General features: G+C 51.0%; 1 protein-coding gene and 1 long non-coding RNA gene across 9 annotated transcripts in view; one reads left to right on the forward strand and one right to left on the reverse strand.

Moving 5' to 3' along the window:
* The window catches only part of LOC135315463 (uncharacterized), a 295,947-nt gene that overhangs the window by 179,072 nt on the left and 95,289 nt on the right, over positions 1 to 21,586 (forward strand). The window contains exon 4 of the long non-coding RNA XR_010374926.1: positions 9,565 to 9,634. This is a non-coding gene — a long non-coding RNA (uncharacterized LOC135315463). The remainder of the gene's footprint in view (positions 1 to 9,564; positions 9,635 to 21,586) is intronic.
* Positions 1 to 21,586, reverse strand: part of PAX2 (paired box 2) — a 102,384-nt gene that overhangs the window by 69,760 nt on the left and 11,038 nt on the right. For 2 of the 8 annotated variants that reach the window (XM_064463680.1, XM_064463679.1), the window contains 2 exons: positions 15,593 to 15,761; positions 14,219 to 14,416 (listed from right to left, as the gene is read on the reverse strand). In XM_064463680.1, the coding sequence (XP_064319750.1) occupies positions 14,219 to 14,416; positions 15,593 to 15,761 (367 nt within the window). Of the gene's footprint in view, positions 1 to 14,218; positions 14,417 to 15,592; positions 15,762 to 19,741; positions 20,558 to 21,586 lie in introns of those variants that run through there. The other 6 variants (XM_064463685.1, XM_064463681.1, XM_064463678.1 and 3 more) reach the window with 6 other exon arrangements.

Genomic DNA, 21,586 nt, shown 5'->3' on the forward strand with positions numbered 1-21,586 from the left:
TTTCAGCTGATGATTACGTGTCATCGCCTCATGGATTTATTTGCTCTGCACAGGCAATGTGTCTGGCATTGTTCTGGCAATGTGTCTGTTCTGTGCTTCCTCAGCCATCAGGATTTGGCCCAGCAGCAGTCACATCCAGATAAAGTCTATGAAAAAAGCTGTGAAAGAGCCAGAAAACTTCCAGAGAAAGCTCTCACCTGTACCTTCCCACCAAAATATCTCATTAGGAAAAGACCCGTGCCCTCTCTCAGTCAGGTCGCCTATACAGCTGGGATTTAGCAAGCCAGTGGGTTTAGCTTATGTTTTTCAGTGGGGTTGCGAACACGCAACTCCTTACTCCTCCTTGCATTAGCTCAAGCCTTGTTACTTCCCTGCCTCTTGTTGGTGCTCTCCCACTTTTTCCCCCTTCCTCCTCTATATTCCTGCCTGCATTTGACCTTGAAGAGATAACACCATCCTTAGCCCACCCACTGCTGTACCAGCTCCCACCCCTCACACTGGGGTAGCAGCATCAGGGTAACAGGGGGAGGGAAAAAATGAGGGAGTGAGAAAGGGAGAGAAGGGGGGAGAGAGGGAGAGAGAGAGACCTGTTTGAAAATAATTGGAGGCTGTTAAACAGAGGAGCCCAGCATATCACTCTAGTAATGGAAATAAATTCCATTGTATTTGCATTTTAATTTTCCACATAAACAAAGGCCCGGAGTGTGCTGGCTTCGCCAGAATCACCGGCCAGAATTTAATTAGAAATGAAAAGTTTATAGGGTCCTCTTTAATGCGATTAATGCACAGTTAACATTTATCACATACATATGCTGGAATCGCCTTTTTTAAGCAACCACCGTCCATGAAATGAATTTCTTTTCAACTTTTTTAGCGTGCGTGAGGAAGGCTGTCTCTGGTGAGGCGGTCCAGTGAGCACACTCCTGACAGCTTGGTAAACTGCAGCCCGCAGAGGCTTAGTAGCCCCCATCCTCACTGAGGAAAGTTCAAGGTGGCTTAGAGGGAAGCATGGTCTAGTGGTTAAAGCCTGAGGTTGGGAGTCAGGGGATCTGGGTTGTATTCCCAACTCTGCCACATGCTCACTGCATGACTGACTTGCTCTCAGCATCTGTTTCTCTGGGTGTTAAAAATAAAAGAGAAATCAGCTGGAAGAAGATATCTCAGCCCCAGACCCCTCTGGGTCTCAAGCTCTCCAGAAACTTGCCCAGCCCTCTTGTATGGGATCTAGATTGGATCCTGCACTGTGCTGCCCTCTCAGCTCACCTCCCCGTGCCTGAGCATCCCTACGCTGGCTGCGGGGACAAGGAAGCGCCCGCAGCACCCGCCTGACGTGAGCGGCTTCCCGGAGGGACTTCTTTGCGCTGGCCTGGCTGCCTGCGCAGGCCGGGCCGCGCTGATCCCTGCCGCATGGGTCTGTACGGGCCTCACAGCGCTTCAGTGAGACGCGCATCTTCCTGCCAAGGCTCATGAGGCAGGAGTGGAACAAACTCTGCCTGTGCAGCGTGGGAGCCCTGGCAGCCCTGCCATGAAGGGACCTGTATTCACTTGCTGAGGCAGCTCCATGTTTCTTAAGGGGATCCTCTCTTGCGGGTTTGGTCCAAAAAACTGCTAAGAATGGCTTGTGAGATATGGGAGCCGTCCAGCCTGAACCTCAGATCCTAACAGAAAGCTAATCAGGAGCAACTACCCGCCCTCCTTGTGGTAGGGGTAATTATACCTCTCTCACCCTGAGGGGCCCGGAGAGGTCACCCCGTGAGTGCTTATGAAAAGCTTTGAGCTTGTCTGCACGGGGACACTAGGAAAAGCAAGTCTAAATCTAGACAAATTATCAATATCCTTCCCTTGCAGAGCACAGCGCCAAGATAGAAGGCCAAAGGTGAACACCTCCCCTGTGAGCCCGTGCCCCTGCCAGAGCCAGGAGGGCATCGGGCTTGTCACCTCCCTGCCTCCTCCTGGCTCCCAGAGGGGACCGTATCGCTGCCAGTGTCCCCATTGTCCCTTCCTTATGCCCCCTCCCCTGCTCTGGCTGTGTGACAGACAGGGGCTACAGCCCCCCCCTACTCCCATGCTTCCTTTCCAGCCTTGCAGACAAGCAGAGTAAATAAACCGGGCCCACGGACACAGTGTGTTAGCGTGTTAGGGACACAGCAGGGGAAGGAGGAACATGAAACCTCTATTGATCCCTTGAGGAATGATGTCCCTTCCTTATCTTATCAGATTCTCTTCACTCTTCAATTATAGTCTGTTGAAATTGGCCTCTTAACCCAAACAAGATAACCTGGGTAATGAGGAGAAGAGTGGGAGGGGAGGGGAGGGTACAGGAGAGGAGGGCAGAGTCCAGTGCATTGAACTATGGCTATCATCAGAAATATCTGCTTTAGTGTAACCCCCTCTGCCCCCACTATCCCCTTCTTGCATCATGTATCAGATTAACTAGCACACATCCTCTCCCTGACAAATATATCATGCCATATACACCCCTCATTCCCTCAGATGCACTAGGTACCCCCAACAGGCACGTCCCCCCATCTGTTCATGGCATCTCCGTGTATATCCATGCCCGCCCTGCCGTACGCCTCCTGTGTTCACACATCTCAGCGGGTGCCGCTCTGTTGTACGCACACTCGCAGGCGTTTGTGCTACTGACGCTGCCCATCTCACCAGCTGCATTCTCCTAAGCACGCTGGTGGTATGGCTGCCATAGCACCCTACCCCCAGTCTACTCAAAAGAACTGCTGACAAAGATATGAGCACTGCTAGGACCCCTCCATGCATCTGCTCACAGCCACAGTTCTCCAGTGCATTCACACGACTGCCTTGCCGTCGGGAAGCAGTCACGGAGAATCCCGTGCGGAGCCCCACATAACTAGACGGGCTTCCCAAGACAGGTATTGCCGTGCCTTTGCTCGCCCGTATGACTCCGTGCATGTAACTGCAGAGTTACAGCGTTGTTTCCATGGATAAAACTATTCTTAGTTCTTACACAGACCAGTAATACCTACTTCCTATAAGTCTATACTCCCAGCTGGACATGTTGCCCTAGTGATATGCCCACACTCCTCCTTGTACACATGTCATGGGGTATAGGGCATGTCTCGTCCAAATATCCATTACAGAGAAGATTGTCTGGTGGGACAATAGAGACTCAGCAGTCTATCTGCACAAATGCACCCGGGTTTCCATGCTCAAATTACTTCACTGTGTATAGAATAATCCAGGAGCACATTCAAATGGTGCGGAAGGTGCTTTCATTTCAGAAAGGTGGTGCTCTAAGCAGTACAAAGGCTTCGTTTACAGGGCTGGCACCCTCCTCTTGCACTCTTCTAAAGACTGTATTCCCCAGGATCACTTTATCCCTACCTTTCACTGTGGCAGGGGCACTTCCTGGTATACACATCCACCTGAAACGGGCCACGCTCCCTCCCATTTCATGTTTCCCTGTGCCACCAGCTCTGCCAGTTTTGTCCACTGGGCACCAAGACCCATTGGGGGTCACCCGTAGGCACGTATTTTTCTTTAAATATTTGCAGGTCACAAAAATGCATGTAATCTGCAAAGAGCGGTTAGAATCATGGCAGTCGTCTTTTTACAAATTTACACGAGCTCGCTCATGTGCAAGCATACAAACTCACCCGTGCGGTCCCTCCCTGCTCCCCAGCTTGTGCACCTCACAAGAGCCCACACACAGCCAGATACACTTACTCTGTCTCCGTCCTTGCTGCCTCCATATGCACAGACCCCTGACTCAGGCACACAGATCGTCTGAAATTGTTAAAGCCACCTAAGGGAGTTGGGTGTCAACACTGGATGACTCTCTGCATCCTGTTTGGCACAGTGGCCAAGACCGCCTTCTGTAAAACCACAGCAGGTCTGGTTTTGACACTTTCCAAGTCAAATCTGCCTTAGCCTTTCACTCCATCCTTATCTCTTGCCCTTTCCTCCCCCACCCAGCTGTGCTCTCCACTGGCTCTGGAAGCTTCGTGTTGTGGCTGTCAGAGACAGCACCACAAACATTGTCCCGTTAAAAGTCTAAATTTGCTGTTTGTTCCATAGGGAGAGGGAATTTGTGATATTCGTTTTCTGCTCTGCCTCTGCTTGCGCAGCCTTGGCCCATTTATGGCCCATAGTATGTCCCAGAGATGCACTTCCCCTGCACTCAGCGTGCAAACGTGCTCTCCTTTTCTTCAGAAACATTATTCCTTCCTCTGCTCTTGTCTTCTACATCTCCTCCCTTCCCTGTTGATTTTATAAATAAGCATATAGGTACTTTTTGTGTATGTATAATTTATGTACAAATGTATACTTTTTCAAGCTCAGAAGCCTACATTTAAACAACCAAGAAAGGGCCTAAATTTAGGCAAATATTAACAGCAGGCACTATTACATAGCTACATTGTGCTGCAGTCTTTCTTTTTAAAGGCAGATGACCAAAAATTGTTCTGAAAAGAATTTCTAGAGAAACATGAGTATGTTGAAAGGCAATATTCCCTTTTAAGAAGTGCCCAAATGTTAGTGCCCAAAGACTCTAACACAATTTTAAAGCGAGAACTTGGAAATGGGCCGTGGGGTAATGAGGTTGCCCTCATGTTTTAGCCCAGCTTGAAGAAAATGAGGACTAGTTCCAGGAAGCAGAGGGCTGGGGTATTAACCCTCCCCGATCAAAGAAATGGGTACTGTTACTGTTGCCAGAACCATCCAAATTACCCTGAAACTAGAGGTGGTGCAGGGCACCCTGTCTGACAGATGCATGAGGATTTCTTTTGCGACGTTGTCGTCTGGTTGCAGTCTCTGCTTTTCCTTTTATAAATTAACGAACAGACGTCAGTCTGCCTTGCAACACATCGATACCATCCCTCTCAACGAAATACAGCGGTGGGCATTTTGAGCAGAGCTGACAGCCGCTCCTGATGCAATTTGTCTCCCAACCAGAGATGGAAAGTTAACCCTGCGCCTTGGACCCTGCAAAGAGGGGTGGGTGGTTACCTTGGAAGGAAGAGGAACTGTTCAAAATGGAGCCAAGGGAATAAAAACTAAATTGGCCCCCCAGGAGGGCACAGTTAATAGAGGCATGCTCCAGCATATCAGGGTGCGTATGCATGTGTGCGTGTGTTGGGGGAGTTGCTAGAAGCCTGAGGAACAATACGCTGTGCAGGTTTTAGAAACGCTACAAGAGTTGCAGAGCTAAGGGATGCCAGCAGCAAGAAATGTCCTACTTCTATTTTTCACAAGCAGAGACAAGCCACCAGAATCTCCCTTCCTGATTTAACAGAGAGGTTTGGGTAAATGTTTCATACATAGCATTTTCTGGGAAGCGTATCTGTGAACTCACAGTCCGTTAGCTCAGGCTTTTGGCACATCGCTCTTTCTCCTCTCTGTCAAAACTGGTACACACATAAATCCCAAGCCAGACAGAGGACAAAGGAATATCCTTCCCCGACCACATCAAACTCCCGTATATGCTTCCTTTAGCCTACCAGCATTTTGTGTCACTGCCTGTGTGCCTGCCCAGAGGCACACATTCCCTGCCATACACCAATATACTCATATGTAGTATCCAACCAGCAGGCGCATCTCCCCAAAAGTACCTATCTGCATTGCACTCACATTCCCCCTATAAATGTCCTATAAATAAAAGCAGTATAACTCTGCTATTTCCTTCCCCATACCCACCTCGGAACACACCAACCTTTCAAATTTGCCTACTGTATATAAATAAATGTACCCTCTACACTCCTCCTTTCCCATCACTCGTCCTCCATATCTATATGGACAGGCATATTCTGTCCGTATGTCTCAAACACCTCGTGCATACATCCTGTCATTCTTCACACCCCAACCACAGCTACTCCTCTCCCATGGCTCCAGGTCTGAACTATCGTGTTGTCCATTTCCCAGCAACAAGGGGTCTAGTTACAGTGTTATTGATTGGTTTTCATGCAGACAGATGGATCTGCCTTTGGTCTCCCCACCAAAATCCACCTCTGTATGGGCTGATTGTCGCTGCTCCAGGGATAGGATTTCACCAGGAGACCACCCTCCACGCACACATCCTTCACCCAGGCCACGGATGGTAATAAATGGAGTCAGGCTGAGCCATAATAAAAGCAATTGAGTGGGTTACCTGTGCAGACATGAGATTTATACCTCCTCATATTTGATGTGATTGTTTTATTGAGTTCTCAGTGCAGTTAGGATGCCGTTTATTTATTTATTTATATGCCTACTTATCGGGGAAGAGGGGGGAGGCTGTCACAGTCTAGCTAGTGTTCAGCCTCTGCCTTGGCAGATACGAGCCCGAAGAAGAGGGCCCTCCAGTTTTGCTCTGCCTTTTACCCAGACTCGGGCCTGGTGGGTGAGCCCTGGCCACGTATCTCATTTCTTGTAACAAAGATGTTTGTTTCAGGATCCCTGAAACCTTGAGGACTGTCTGAATTATGAACCTAGTAGAGGCTAAGAGGATGGCGTAAGGAAAGATGCGTGTATGTGCTGAATTTCTAAAAGAACCTCTTGGAAGAAATTCCTATTTATGCTGCGCCTGTTTTGGACAATGGGCTGTGATCTGTGCACAGAGCCTCTTTATGCTGTTGCAATAGCAATAGCGAGCATCGGCATTGCTTCTGACTCTGTCATCACGTGTGGGTGTTGAGAAATATTAGCAGGTGCAAATTGATTGGAAATGAATATTTGTAAGTGCACTCTGAGGAGTTTGGAAACCAAGTGATTAGATTTGTGATTTTCAGCTGGGTAGATAGCCACGCAGTGCTACAAAATCGGCTCTTGGTTACTGGCACTAGAGAAAATTGGAGGCTAGCGCTGACTATCATACTGTCTAGTATTTCATCACAAGCCTACCGGTGTTTGTTGTGGGTTTTCCAGCTCCTCTAGTCAAGCAATAGCATGACAATTTCAGTTCTCGTTTAATAAACTGTTTCCAGTGTTTGTGGGGGCTTGAAAAGGGGCCTGTCAGCTCTCTGAAGTCCCAAAGGACTGCATTGTTAAGGTGTTTTTAAAGTCACTTAATGGGAGTCAGATATACAAATCCCTTTAAAAATTTAGGGTAGAAAAGAGAAAACAAGTAAAAACAAACCCACACGGTATTACAAGTACTCATGGTTTTTATGCCAGTTGCATGATTTAGGCTCTGCCTTGGCATTTTTAAACAGTTGGGACTGGTAAATGTGATCATGCCTGTATAGGCTTCAGTAGATTAGTTGGGATTACAGTGGAAAAATCCTCTTTCCCATTAGCTCCCAGTTTAAAGAATGATTGTTTGAGAGAAAAACTCAAACCTTTCTGATGCTTTTGGGGGTTGTAAACATCGTCAGAGCCATCTACACACAGGTGGGATTTCCTAAAGCCCTAGTTAGCTGCATGGATGTCAGGCCAATGACAAATGCTTTGGAAAGCCTCTACCTTTCCATTTGTAGAGACCTTCCCCAAAAGTGGGATCCCTAAATATTTTGCTGATTGTAAGTAGCAAGGCAAAAAGTCCATTTGAATTTCAAGATGCCTTAATTACAGACCGTGGCAAGTTAATCTAAGTGAAGCTCAGCCTTGTTCAACTGTTTTGAAGTTATATCTTTTTATTCAAGTAATATGGAAGCCTTTTGTTTGAATGGGCTTTAGGTTCAGAGGAGGGTTTTGGGGGGATATTTGATATACTGCTGAAAACACAACTTTGTTTTGTATGCATCATGTCATCATATCATAAAGGGTCCAGCTGGCCTGCTAGAGCATTATCTACCTCTTTAGCCAATGCCAAGATTATTTCTTATTGTATGTTTGCTTGTTATGAATACCTTCTAGTTATATATATTCTGAGAAATCAGGAATTCCTGTGGGATGCAATTCCACAACTTAATGGACCTTCCTATCAGGAGATTCCTTCTGCTACCATTTAAATGTTTCCTTTCTTATTTCCCTCCCTTCATTCTTGGCTATGCTGCTTTGTTTAAACGTGAGTAATTCCTTTCCTGTTAGAGGGACCGTGCCCTTCAGATCACTATATTGTTCTCACCACTTCGTCATTGCTTGGCCAAGCCACTTATATTTTCTCCTCTTTTCTCCCAAAGTCAAATGAGTTTTTCACATAATAGTGATTCTGGTAAATGAGGTTTAGCTCCATAAGACTCATTCACCCAGCACTGAAATGCAGCTACCTCTATGGCAGAATGCAGCAATCATTCACTAGATGCAAAAGCTTGAACATGTTCAACTTCCAACAAAAATCAAGCTTTCTGTACATCTATACAAAAAGGAAGAGCTGGGATTTAGGGGTGATAAGGAGACCGATGTGGTTCTGAACTTTGAAGCTCACAGAACAGGGAGCCCAAAACTTCCCAGGCACAACCAATTTTACTTGTGAACTGCCTCTGTTGAGCTAATATCTCTGCAATATGAAAATCAGGAAGAATGCAGCTAGCTTATTGTAGTTTCCACCATACAACCTTCCAGTAGCCAAATATGAGGAATAAGACAAAGAGAAATGCTGTGAGCATTCATTTACCCTTTCAGCTACAGTAACGTTGTCTGTAACTTCTGCTTTATGAGCCTGTCCTTTATTTGCAATGATAAAAAGAAGATAATACCAGGTTTGTGTCTGATGGAAAAGAATCTGAATCTAAAGGAGTGTATGCCTTGTAATGAAGCCCTGCGTGACCCGACCACATCCTTTGCTCAGCTGAAAGCAACTGGCAGTAGAAGTTTTCTACCTTGAGCGCATATCTGCTGATGCAGGAGATTGCATGGGAACCTTAGACTCAGCATCAGCTAAGTGAGAGGATCCCTGCTAGGATCCCAAGTTTCTTCTGTGTGCGCTAGGAAGTGCCAGATTACGAGACCTCATAAATGCTGTTGGATTTACTGTCGGACAAGTTTTCTTCACCCCTGCTTTGCACCAACCCATTGCCAGTCAGAGGCTAAGCCAGTCTACGTGGCCAGTCTAATCCTTGGCCTCTCTTGAGGAAACTCACACGCGGCCACTAAGTGCTGATGCAGGTGCTAGGTTCGTGACACACACACTTGCTGGTTAAAACTGTGCAATTCACTCCGCGTTCACCGCAGACCAATGCAGTTGTCGCTACTTCTGGACACTATGAACAAGCCGCCGTTAGAGATGCTCTGCACTCCTCCAGCTTCTCCCTAGACTCATTACCAGTCCCCCAGGAATTCCAGATTTGTGCGGTGGGAAGGACAGGGAGGGGTTCACCAGGGACTTTGGCCAGGATGTCCTTTGGGGAAATTCTCAAGCGAGGCTAGCGAGAGTGACTCAGAAAGCTCTGTTTGCATAACATTGATTTCTTCCGCATATGACACAGCCCCTGCCCTAATACGCCTGCGTTTTGCCAGGCTCAATTGTTTGTCTTGAGACGTTATGTTTACCTCAATCGAGATTCTGTTCAATTCTCTCCCCCTTGCGTGGGCTAAAGCCTCAGCTGATGTAAAATAACCTAGCTCCAGTTTTGAACCTTTTCTCGTTACGTGTTGAACTCTGTGGGTGTTTTTAGTGAAAGGTCACACTGAGTTTTACAAAGATAGCTAAACACTGTTATTTTCATTTTACAGATGGCAAAGCGGCCTCATGAGAACTCCGTGTGGCCTGCCCAGATCAACCAGAAAGTTAATGGCAGAACTGGTAAGAGACATCTGATCCCCTAATATGCCATTCTTTGCTCTGAACTACAGGCCTGCCCACAGCCACTGAAACTGGCCACACGCTCAATAGTATTTCAATGTTCAAGTATATTTCACTGGTCATTATAACCTGAATCAATGTGTGTGTCTTTCCATATGTATTTTTAAAAAGCACATCATTATTGGAGACTTTAACTAGGAATCATTAGCCAATTGTTATATAATGAAACAGGAAACATCTCCCCAAAGCAAGCCCTTAACACTAGAAACTAACGTATACCCAAACACCTAAGAGAAGATCGAAAATTCTAACAAACAGCTTGACAGAGATAATACAGCCGCTAAACAATGTCCTCTGCCATGGGGTATTAGTTAGGTCTGCCCTCGGGCACTCAGGGTCCACAGTGTATCCGGAAGGCTGACTGAACTCCGTAAGGCTTTGGCTTTGGTATTCCTTAGACAATCACTAACTGCGAGTCCCTAGTACTAAATCCAGCAGGAGGAGAGCTGGGACAAACTGGGAGGGGAGAAGGGGGGATGTTTTGCTTTGCCTTTCTGGACCTGTAAGGAGTTCATTAATTTAAGAGAAGCAGGAAATAACGCTTAAACTACAACGTCCATTGCATCACTTGCTGCATAACTGTGAACGCATGTCCGTGATGTTCCTACTGAAGTACGCGAATTCAAAAGATTTTTCTGGATTGATTATTATCTCATGAAACCTGTGTTCTTAAGCTACCTGTATGTGCTGCAAAACAAAGGAAGAATTCTCATTAACATCTACCTCCAAGCTCATACTTAGGAGACCTCCGCAAGGCATACAAGCGGTGCCTAAATCCAGTTGAAAGATTCCAACCCGAAGAGACCAAAAATAACTCCTTTTTAGTCATATGATAGATGGAAAAGTCTGGGCTGGCAGGGTGCTCAAGAAGCCAGGCGCTCAAGTGATGTAAAGTAAGCATTAATTGCTTACCAAAGAATTAAGAGCTTCTGTCTCTTGCCTGCTTGTCAATTACATGCACCGTGTATATGTGGGTGTGTTCCCACCTATGCCTGTATATACACACGTATGTATATAGACGTGTGTGTACCTACACGTACACTGTATGTTTATCCTGTGTAGTACCTAAGGTACGAAGCGGGAGCAGGAAAGCTCCCAGCGCAGAGATAACTGCTCTGTCTTGATCCTGTCAGTTCTGGTGCGCTTTTCTTATTAACTAGTATACTCTCTGGACTTTTTTGCCATAATTAAAAGAAAACTACCGCATAGCAGAAGGCTTTAATTTTGTTCCTGAATCTTGAGAGGGAAGTTAAGTCATGTCTTTCACCAGAGTTTGTATCCAGCTTTTATCTGCGTAAGCTCAGTATGAACAAGTTTCTGATAAATCTCAATACTGAATTACATGTCATCCCAAATGCGTCCTGATATTCTCAGTGCAATACTGACAGATCAGTGTGACGTGGGCGCATAGAATTTATCTGTCACAAAAAAATAATTAATGGAAAAAAGATTTTTTTCAATGTTTTAGAGAGACTTTAGAACTGGAATTGAAACTGTTGTTTTGTAGTCTCTCACCCAAAAGCCTTTGTTAAGGTTAAACTAAGCCCCAGAAAGAAAATAAAATGTGATTAATTAATTTTCATAAAATCTTATAATAACCAGGAGTAATTTTTTTCCACGTACAAGGAGATCTCTGTACAGTATTCACAGTCTACCTGGGCACATCGGTAGCTTCTATTTCTGTAAATGCCCCGCTTACTGTCTCAAGATGTTAAACCTCTCGTGGATGTAGCTCTAACAGTTCTGGACACTGGGCCAGTGCAGATTTTGCTTGGAAACTCCAAATTTTGCAAAAATAAGAAGGCAGATATTTCTAGAAGGTTGGTTTTTAAAATTGTCATCTATCTGACGTTGGAGTATTAGATTAACTCCAGCTTGTGATCATACCACAAGTAGGGGATGTGCTTTTACAAAGGGTTGACCCAATTCTATACGTGCATTTTGACAACAGGAGGAAAGAAAAACATATCTTTAAATTGTGAACTTAGTTCCCTCTTTGCCTTTTGTGAGTTTTGTGAGCTGGAGTCACAAAAGTCACTGAAGTGACGAAGCTCACGCTACTCTCCGCGGCACCAGGATCGGGCCCTTATGTACTCGCTGTTTCCTATTCTGCTGCAGTTTTTCCCCGGTTCGCTGTCCTGTTCTTGCCTAGCACAGACTTGCAAATATGATGACCTGTGGTACAACAGGCTCACCCCCTCCCGGATGGGAGTTTTGGGGAGCCTCGTACAAAGGGGAACAGTGGGAAGCTGGGCCTGAATTTTTAAAAGGAATGGGGAAAGACATAATCATACGAAGCCAGAATGCTCTCGTGCCTTGGTGACTACACACCCAAACGCCATCGCAGTGGGAATCAAACATGGTGGACCACAGCTGAGCCTCTGTAATATTATAATATTTAGCAGCCACAAAGCACTTGTCCTTCTCAAAGCATTTTATAAGTGCAATCTAACTGACATCTGTTCCTCCCTTCCTGAGAAGGACCGGTTTTCATTTCCAGGGTGGGGAAACTGAGGTACAAAACCCCCAAAGCCCTGCTGCAAACTGGTAGCAAAGGTGGGAGCAAAACCCTGGCGCTCAGCCTTCTGCCCGGGGCATGGCAACCCAGGCACGAGGCATCGGGTCCAGCAGGCTGAGACCTCAGTGACATTTGGATGCTAACACCCCGTGATCTAGCCGAAACACACGCGTGCGTTGGGTCCGTACATGCTCTTCCTCCAAAGAGCCCACAGCTGTTCCTCTGGACTTCTGTAGCACCAGCTTAATTCCTCCCAGGGATAGCTGGCTGTCCTTCCGCAGCTGCCTTTGTAAGGTGTCTGAATGTCAAACTGTTATTATTTCAGTACCTGACTGAGAGAGTAACAGAGACCTGGAGGTTTTTTAGGAGGGTGTATAATTAGCCGATCAGTATTATGTTACCCTGTTCATAACTTAATAACCATTTTAATACAGATGGCACACACAGGGATAATTTCCTAGGGTAGCCTAGCAGTATATTACAGAGACAGTGTGTCTGAGGGAATCTTTCTTAGCCAAGGTACATTCCACTAGCTAATTCTACCTGCTGTTTTCAAGATGATTTGGGATAATTCCATATCATTTGCAAAATATTAAAACCCATTTATATAGGATGCCAGATTTAGAAATACACAGTCTGAGTTATTGGACATATTTTGATAAATCTGCCGTGAAAAGCGCGAGACAAAAAATACCACTGCGTTTTCCCTGCTATTTATTTTTTGCTTCCCTTGCTATAAATACACCAGGGTTTGTTGTTTTTTTTTTTAATCTGGCTAAACTTGTTATATATCAAAAGGACCGATATACTGACTTGTGTGTTTTTATCTACACAGACACTACAAAAGGCTGCATGCATATTTGCATATACCCTCTATACATTTATTTGAGCAGGAAGCGCCGTATATTTGGGGTTGCATGGAAAATTTCATGTATTCTTACTCTGTCGGTGAGGTATTTCGTGCCTACGCATGTACCCTTTGCAAACAGCCCGGTGTTACTCTGTTTCTAGAGGATGTATTTCTGCGGGCATAGTCAAGGTATCCGTACATACATTGCACTAAAACAGCGTAATTACTTTTACTCGGTGCATAGAAGCGTTGTGTGCGGCCAAAGTGTGGAGATGTGGTGTGTGTTGCGTTTGACTGTGCAGGCATGTGAAGGGCCGAGCGCTTTGCAGTGTGCTGGCACTTGGTTACATCTATCACCGGCCTCCTCCTCCTGCACCCATCTCTTTTTTTTTTTTTTTGCCTGTCATATGGTTATTTTTGTCACCTCAAACCTGAGACCAAATCTGAGTCCCTCCACCAACAAAAGTCGCACCCTACAGCTGGGGGGCGGGGGGGGGTGTTCGCTAGTGCTGGATGGATCCTGCTGCTTCCCAGGCTCCTGCCAGGGCAGGATCAGCCCCCGCAGGGGCCGGGGAAGGGGCAGCCTTGCAACTGCAGCCGTTCCCTCGGGCGAGCGATGAGGGGTGACCCGGGGGAGCGGGTGCAAGGCAAGCCTTCCCGCGGCGGCCCGGCGCTCTGAGCCCGGCTTGGCAGCGGAGAGCGGCAGCCTTTCGGCTCGGAGCCCTGATGCCCTGGCGAGGCCGGCGGTCATTTACACCCCGGGAGGGGTGTTGGAGGGACAGGGGAAAACCCGGCGCCGCCGCCCGTCACCCCGCCAGCCCCAGCAGCCCCCCCAAAGCTGGCGGCACCGCCGGGCGGCTCCGCTCGGGGCTCCGCGGCTCCGGCAGCAGCGCTGCCCGCCCCGGGCCCGCTTCGCGGGCGCCGAGCTGCGGCGTGCGGCAGCGAGCCCCGGGCGGCCCCGCTCCCCCGCGGCCCGGCGCCGGGCTCGGGGGTCGCGGCCGGGCCGGGCCGGGGTCCCGCTGCGGGCAGGGCGCCGGAGCAGGCTGGCTCTAACCTGCCCGAGCAAGGATCGGGCCCCCCCGCGCTGTCGGGAGGGGTTTTATGGGGTCGCAAAGAGGCGATGGGGCCGCGAGCAGGGCTGCGGGGTCGCTCTTACCTGTTTATGGAGGAGACGCTGGGGACCGTGTCGTTGTCGCAGATGCCCTCGGCCAGTAGCCTGTCCCGGATCTCCCAGGCGAACATTGTCGGGTTCTGTCGCTTGTACTCGGCGATTTTATCCACTACTTTGGGGGTCGCCACTTTGGGCTTGGAGCCGCCGATCACGCCGGGTTTGATGCTCCCCGTCTCGTAATACCTGCACAAAGGAGGGTCAGAGACCTGCCGGCCCCGGAGCAGCCCCCCTGGCCCCCAGCCCCCGCTGCCCCGTCGAGCCCCCCGAGCCCCCGGCGCCGCTCCCGGGCCCGCTCCCCACCTCGGCTTCGGCCCGCGGCGGCTTGGGGGACGCATGGCGGGGCTCCGCGGGGCGCCGGGGCTGGGGCAGCCCCTTCTCCTCCGCAGGGCTCGCTCCCGCTCCTCTTTTTCTTTTATTTTTCCCCCCTTTTTGTGTGTGTGTGTGTGAGAAGCGAGGAGCGCCGGGCTGTTGGCTGCCTCCCCCTTCCCCCGCCTTACACGCACACGCTCGTTTCAGGCCCGGGGATCGAGGGAACAAAACGGAAACCCTCGCCCCGATGCGGCCGGCCGGAGGGGAAGCCCACCGACCGCCGGGCCGGGGAGGGGGCGTGGGGAGCGGGCAGCGCCGGGGTCCCCCCGCCTCTCCCCACCCCGGGTGCCGGCGGGGCCGTGGGTGCGGGAGCGCGGCTTGTCCCTCCCCGCGCCCCCGCCCGCTCCCTCGGAAGCGGGTGGTCGTACCGGGCAGCCCCAGCCCATCTCCCGCTGCCCCTCGGCCGTGCCGGCGGCAGCGGCTCCGGCCCGTCCTTGGCGGGGGCACCTCACGGCCCCGCACCGCGCCGGGGCTCCGCCGCCGCCTGACCCCGCTCCGCGGCCGAGCGGCCGGGCGGGGGGCGCCGGGCCCCCCCGCCTGCCCGGGCAGTATTTCACACCACCTTTGGCCGTCACCCCCGGTATTTCTTTATCTGTCCCGTTGTTTCTTTATTTACCCGGGTATTTGCTAAGGCCGCTCACGGACTACCGTCAGCTGGGGGATTTTTGCTGTTGTTTGGGGGGTTTTTTTTGGTCGTTCCTTCGCTTTTTCTTTCTCTCCACCCCCCACCCCCCTTCTCTTTCCCGCCCACCCCTCGCAAATTGTTTATCTTCCCAGGAGTTTCCAAGCCCCGCCGGGGGGTGGAGGGGAAGAACGTCCCCCCGGGGGGAGGCGGGGGCCCCGCTCGGCCGTGGGCTCCCACGGCACGGAGGTGCCGGGGCCGCTCGGGGGTGGCGGGGGGAGGGCGGGAGGGGACATCGGAGGGGGGAAAGGATGATTCCCTCCCCGGTGCCGTCCCAGGGGAGGGGAAGGAGCTGCCTCTTTCCTTACCTGCCCAGGATCTTGCTGACACAACCGTGGCTGACCCGCAGCTGCCTGGAAATGTCACAGGGCCGGACCCCCTGGTGAGCCAGCTCCACTATCCTTTGTCTCACCACGTCAGGTAGGGGCCTGCCGTTCACAAACACCCCCCCGAGCTGGTTCACACCCCCGTGCCCTGCTGGGGAAAGAGAAATAAAAAAAACACAACAACCCACGCACACCAGAAACACACTGTTAGTCGTGGATTCTTCACCACTCGCAACTGCAAAATCTCCAGCCGCTACAGATGGATGGAGATGATGACAGGGGGTCGAGAGGGGAAACGAGACGTGAGGGAGAGAGAGGAGAGAAAAAGGGAGAAAGAAAGGAAAAAATAGAGAGAAGGAGAATGAGGGAAAGGGAAAGAAAGGCATAACGAGAGAAGGGAAGATAACGAGAGAAGGGAAGATAAAGAAAGAGAGAAGGAAAGATAACGACAGAATGAAAGATAACGAGACAAGGAAAAGAAAAGGGAAAAAGAGCAAGAGAGGAGTGCCATGGTTTTAGCTGGGATAGAGTTAATTTTCTTCACTGCAGTGAAGAAAAACAGCTAAAACCATGACAAGGTGAAAGAAGGAAAATAAAAAGGAAGAAAGAAAGAGAGAGGAGAGAAGATGGGAAGGCAGAGTGAATTTTCCCGAGCCGGAGGCTGGCCGAGGACCGCCGCCTCCCTTCCCAGGCCCGGGAGCAGCCCTCCATCCCGCGGTCCCCTCCCGGGACACCGGAGGGGGATTCTCGGGGCCATCGTGGCGGGGCGAGGCTGGGGCAGCGCCCGCTCCGGCTCCGCTCCCCGGAGCTGGGGCGAGACGCGCTCCCAAACTCCGGAGCTCAGCGGCTGCGGGCGGACCCTGCCGCAGTCCCCTTTCCCTCTGCTCCTGGGCTTTTCCTCTTCCCTTTCATTTTCTTTCCACGATTTTCTATCACATTGTCAATTACGGTTCTCCGCGAACCCCGCCCTCCCTCACCCCGCGGCGTGTCCCCCCGCAACGCGTCCTCACTCGGTATTTTGGGCTGCGAGTTGGAGGGATTCAGAGAGAAAAAGAGACAGAGATGTAGGGAGACGGAGGGAGAGGGAAAGAAAATATTTTGTGTCCTGCTCTTCCTTTACAGACCGACCCTCTCTGTCCTCAGCTTTCGATCTTTAAAGGAAAAATCCTCCGGTATTAAAAAAAAATTATCTAAGACTTGCACGGTTCCGTCTGTCCGCTCCTCACCACCATCCCACCCCACACCCCCCCAAAAAAAATCTGTATCAGGGAGAACTTAAAATGCTCCGTTTTCCTCTGTCCCCACCTTTCCAGGCAAAAACCTGCTCTCTCTCAGATAAGACTGCTAGGATCGCTTCCCCCACCACCACCCCGACCTTTCTCCATTTCGAGAAATAACTTGGGGGGAAAAATAAGTATGCACCTGCTAAGCATGGGCAGGAGGACGGGAGTGACAGGAATAAAGGGAAGTATCTCCTTTTGGGAGTCGGCGGGGCAGGAGGTCGTGCTCTGCTTCCACCTGGGGCGGTCTGCACTGGGGGGAGCGGGGAGCCGTGCCCGGCCGGCGGGAGATGCGCAGCGGCCGGCGGGAGATGCGCAGCGGCCGGCGGGAGATGCGCAGCGGCCGGCGGGAGATGCGCAGCGGCCGGCGGGGCAGCTCGGCTGCCGCGGCTCCCCGGGTGTCTCTATCTCCGGAACACCCAGCTGATATAGCTGTGGAGTGCACACTGTATTAAGGCTTTTCTTTCACACAGCCCTAACCTTCTGTATCTTCCTCTCCAAGAGATCTTAGTTCCGTTTGTAGTTTGCTGAAAAATGATCTGTTTGTATTTTCGCTGAGGTTTTTTTTTTTTTTCCTCCCCTGCTTCTGACACTGACTTATTGGCTCTGAACTTAGTGGAAACTCTCATTGCCCTGCGATCGATCCAAGTCCTTTCGCACAAATAGAGTTTTTTCCATCTCCCCCACCCCTCCAGTAACACCTCCACCAGTAACATCCCCTCCCAGCCGCCTCGGCCCGGGCGCCGGCTGGCTTCCCCGACCCTTCCCCGAGGAGCCGGGGTTACTGGTTGCGTTCTTTTGTTAGTCTTTCTTAAAACATGTTTAGGGGTTCGGGGGGGTGCGGGGGATATAATATTTATCTTTCCCCACGAAGACCCGCGGGTGTATGTTGCTGTGTGCGTTTTCTTCATTTGTTCGGAAGCCCTTCTGCACATGTTGCCTCTAAAGTTACAAGACAGCAATTTCCTCGGCAACTCCGTGATAAATAATTCACGGCGCCTTTTATAACTCACATTACAAAGTATTTAGAGGCAGCAGATGCAAAAAAAAAAATTAAAAATTAAAAATTAATAATTCAAATTATTGCAGCCCGGATATTTTTCACACCAGTTTGTTTTGCTCTCCCCCGCGCTTTTCTAAGGTTATTTCTATCAGAGCAGTAAGATATTTGCGTGGTTTTATCTGCGTTTAAGTGCCGGCGTCTGTACACACATATACCCAGCCAGCCTTACGGCTTTCGTGTGGATCGCGCTTCGCTGTCTCTGTGTCAGGAGCCCGCGCCCGTATGTATTTAAATTGGTTACTAATATCTAGGTCCGTAGATCTAGAAATACATTTTAGGGGAACAAATCAAATGTTGACTTTATTATTTTTTTTTTTTTATCGGAAGCCGAAATTATCCCCGAATCTCTGGAGGGCTTTTTGTTTTGTTTTGTTTTTTTTTTTTCTTTTTTAAATCAGAGACAGTGAGATGCCTCTTTCGGCCGCCGACACGTTCCGGATCGTACCGGAGGCAGAATTACTGCAACCGCGTCTGAAAGCAGGTCGCACCTCTGAAAACTAAAAATAACGCCTAATGCACGGACTGTTTGCTGTTCAAGGTCTTCGAAAATTAAACCCTACATTTTAAGCAACGTATCCTGGAAATCATTGATTTAGAACCAGGAAGACAGTTACCCACATCCACGTTTGGGGAGCTGCTCGTGGGTTTGTATTTCTGCGCCTTCCTTCTCAGGGCAAAATCGGGTGTTTTTTTTTAAAAACTTCGAGCATTTCCATTTTTTTGTCTTTTCGGTTTGTTTTTATGCAGCAGGCAGGGCGTGTCCTCAAAAGTTTCGGTGTCAGAAGTTACAAATTGCTCTTAATTATTCATTTCCTGACTCAAGATGCTCTCAATCTCGGCTATCTATTTGTATTTCCTTCTTTAATTTAAATCTCGGAATTATTTTCCCTCGGTACGGTGAAATTAAAATCCCTGAAAATTCCTGGCTACGGTCCCTGGCAAAGGGGTCTTTTCGCTTTCCTTTGTACCCCTCTCATAGAAAGGCTCTTTAAAGTGAAAATGCCTCACGAATGCACTTTCCCCTGTGCCGGGAATGCGTTTAAAATGCCCACCGGGGATCTGGTAAATAAACCAGGGGGGATCGTGACTTCTTGGGAGCCTCCGAAGCCGCCAGATCTCCCAGCCGCACCATTGTCCTATTTTTCCCCGCAGCCCAACCTTCCACCACAACCCGAAGCAAACCGGAGCGCGGAACGGCCACCGACCAACCCGCCATTCGTTTAAACCTGGCGTCTCCCCTCTCGGCCGCCGAAATCCCAAACCAAAGCAAACAGCAACAGATCGCGGGATAAACTGCGGGTTTAGAGCCCCGCAGGGTTGCGGGAAGCCCCGGCCCGGCGGGGCAGGGACGGGGAAAGGGTCCAGCCGGGGGGGGGGGGGGGCGCTGACACGAGTCGGAATAAACTCAGGTTGTCTGCGGGGCGATGGGGAAAGTGCCTTTGCGGGGGAAAGATCTGGTTCGGGGGGTGGTCTCTTGCAGGCAGCAGAGGCACAGCCGCCCATAGCCCCCTGCTCCCCGGGCTGGGGGTCCTGGTCCCCCGCCCCGCGCCGCACGGAGCCCTGCTCCCCCCGCCCGGGCCCGGGGCTGCCCGGGACCCTCGCCCCGCCGCCGGGGCCCGTCCGGCCTTCCGAACGCCTCTGTAAGCCCGGGTTCGGCCGGGGGAGGAGAGGCTGGCGGGGAAAGGATGGCCCTGGAGGAGGACCAGGTGAGGAAGAATGGTTGGGGAAGGAGGAATGGAGGGATGAGAAGGAGGGAGAGCAGCGAAGGAGCCGGGCTCCAGTACTCACGGTGCATTGCTGAGAAGGGGTCTGCCTTGCAGTGCATATCCATGGGGAGGCAAAGGAAGGGGAAGAAATCGGCTGAAGCCGCCGTGTCGCCTCTAAAACTCAACTTCAAGACTTAGGGGAGAAAAAAAATAACAAAAAAAACAAACCAAAACAAACAAAAAAACCCCAAAACACACAGGGAGAGGAGAGGAGGGGAGCGGCGGGGTGCGCTGGCCCCCCTGCCCGGCGGAGCGGGGAGCGGGGTACTTCCCGGGGGGCGGGAGGGCTGCGCCGGCTCTGGGGGGCCGGGGCGGCGGGGCCGGCGGAGTCAGCAGAGTCCGTGGGAGCGAGGGGCTGGCGGCGCCGGGGGGCAGGTGGGTGTCATGGCTGGGGGGGCTCAGAGCATCCCCGGCGGCGGGGAGGGGGTGCCGGAGCAAGGTGCGGCCGGCGGCCAGGCGACAGAAGGCGCAGGAGGACGCGGCTCTCCCCCCTCCTCCTCCTCCTCCTCCTCCTCCCGCGGTCCGGGGCTAGTTCATTTAAGTTCAAAGCGGAGTAGCAATCCCCGGGAAAGCTGCGAGCGGCGGGCGGGCGGGCCCCCTCCTCTCGGCCGGGCGGAGGATCCGGCGCCCGGCGGACTTTCGCCCGAGGTGGGAAGTGCTTGCGAGGAGCCGGGGCCGGAGACTGGAGCCTCCGCTCCCGGTGTGTGTCTCTCTAAAAGCCGCAGCGCCCTCAGCCCCCCGCCCGCCTCCCCGGAGATGGATGACTTGTCAGACAAAGGCAATAGATTCCGACACTCTCTGATTCGCCAGCGCGCCGAGCCGAGCGCGGCCGGGAGGGGAGAAGAGAGGAGAGGGGAGAGGGGAGAGGAGGGCCGGCCCGGCGGCTCGGTGCGGGGGGGCCGCCGCCGCTGGGCCCCGCCGGCGGGGGAGCCCCGGCCGCCCGCCCCGGAGCGCCCCGGGCCACGCGTTTGCGGGGCGGCCGCGCCCGGCCCGGCCCGCGGGAAGGCGCTTGAGCCCCGCTTTGTTGTCACTCGTGCCTCTGGGGCTTTAACTCCCTTCCCGAACAGGCGCACACGCACACGCGCGGCTCGGGAGTTTCGTCCCCCTTCTCACGCCCCGCTCTTTTTTTTGCCCGAGACTTTGCTCGGGGTGAAACGGGGGAGGGGGATTCGATGCGCATCGGGGCTTCCGTGGGGTGGGAGTCGGACGGGGAGAGGAAGGGGGAAAGGAGAGAGGCAGAGAGAGTGAGATCGAGAGAGAAAGACGTAACGAAGAAAAAGAAAGACAAATAAACAGAAGGTAGAGAGACAGGGAGAGAGAGAAAAAAAAAAAGGAAGAAAGGAAAAAAGGAAAGAAAGGACGGAAGAAAGGAAAAAAGGACAGAAGAAAGGAAAAAAGGACAGAAAAGAAGGAAGGGAGGAAGAAAGGAAGGAAGAAAGGAAGAGAGGAAAAAAGGAACGAAGAAAGAAAGAAGAGGAAGAAAGAGCTTCTTGCACCTCTTTGAACCAATAGAATGGGCCCATTTCAGTCATTGCAAAGTTTCCCCTCACGCACATTTGGGAAAACAGCAGCAAATCCAAGCTCCCACGTTCCCCATCTCTGCTGCTTTTCTCTTTTTCTAATGCCACAGTGGGATTTAAGAATTATTTCACAAATAACTCTATGGCTAGGATAGACTGGCTCTGACCTAGCAGCGCAGCAGAGGGCAAAGAGAAACACATTCTTAGGGTAATAATCAGGGGTAAAAAGACAAGGTAGAAATTGCCGTGAGCTCGATTTTGGGTTTCGGATTGCGAATTTATCCTCACCTGAAATGTACTTTCTTCTTCTCCTCTTTTCCTCCTCCACCCTTTCCACCCCTCTGCTT

This window comes from Phalacrocorax carbo, chromosome 12 (genome assembly GCF_963921805.1).
Source record: "Phalacrocorax carbo chromosome 12, bPhaCar2.1, whole genome shotgun sequence".
In the NCBI taxonomy this organism is placed as follows: domain Eukaryota; kingdom Metazoa; phylum Chordata; class Aves; order Suliformes; family Phalacrocoracidae; genus Phalacrocorax; species Phalacrocorax carbo.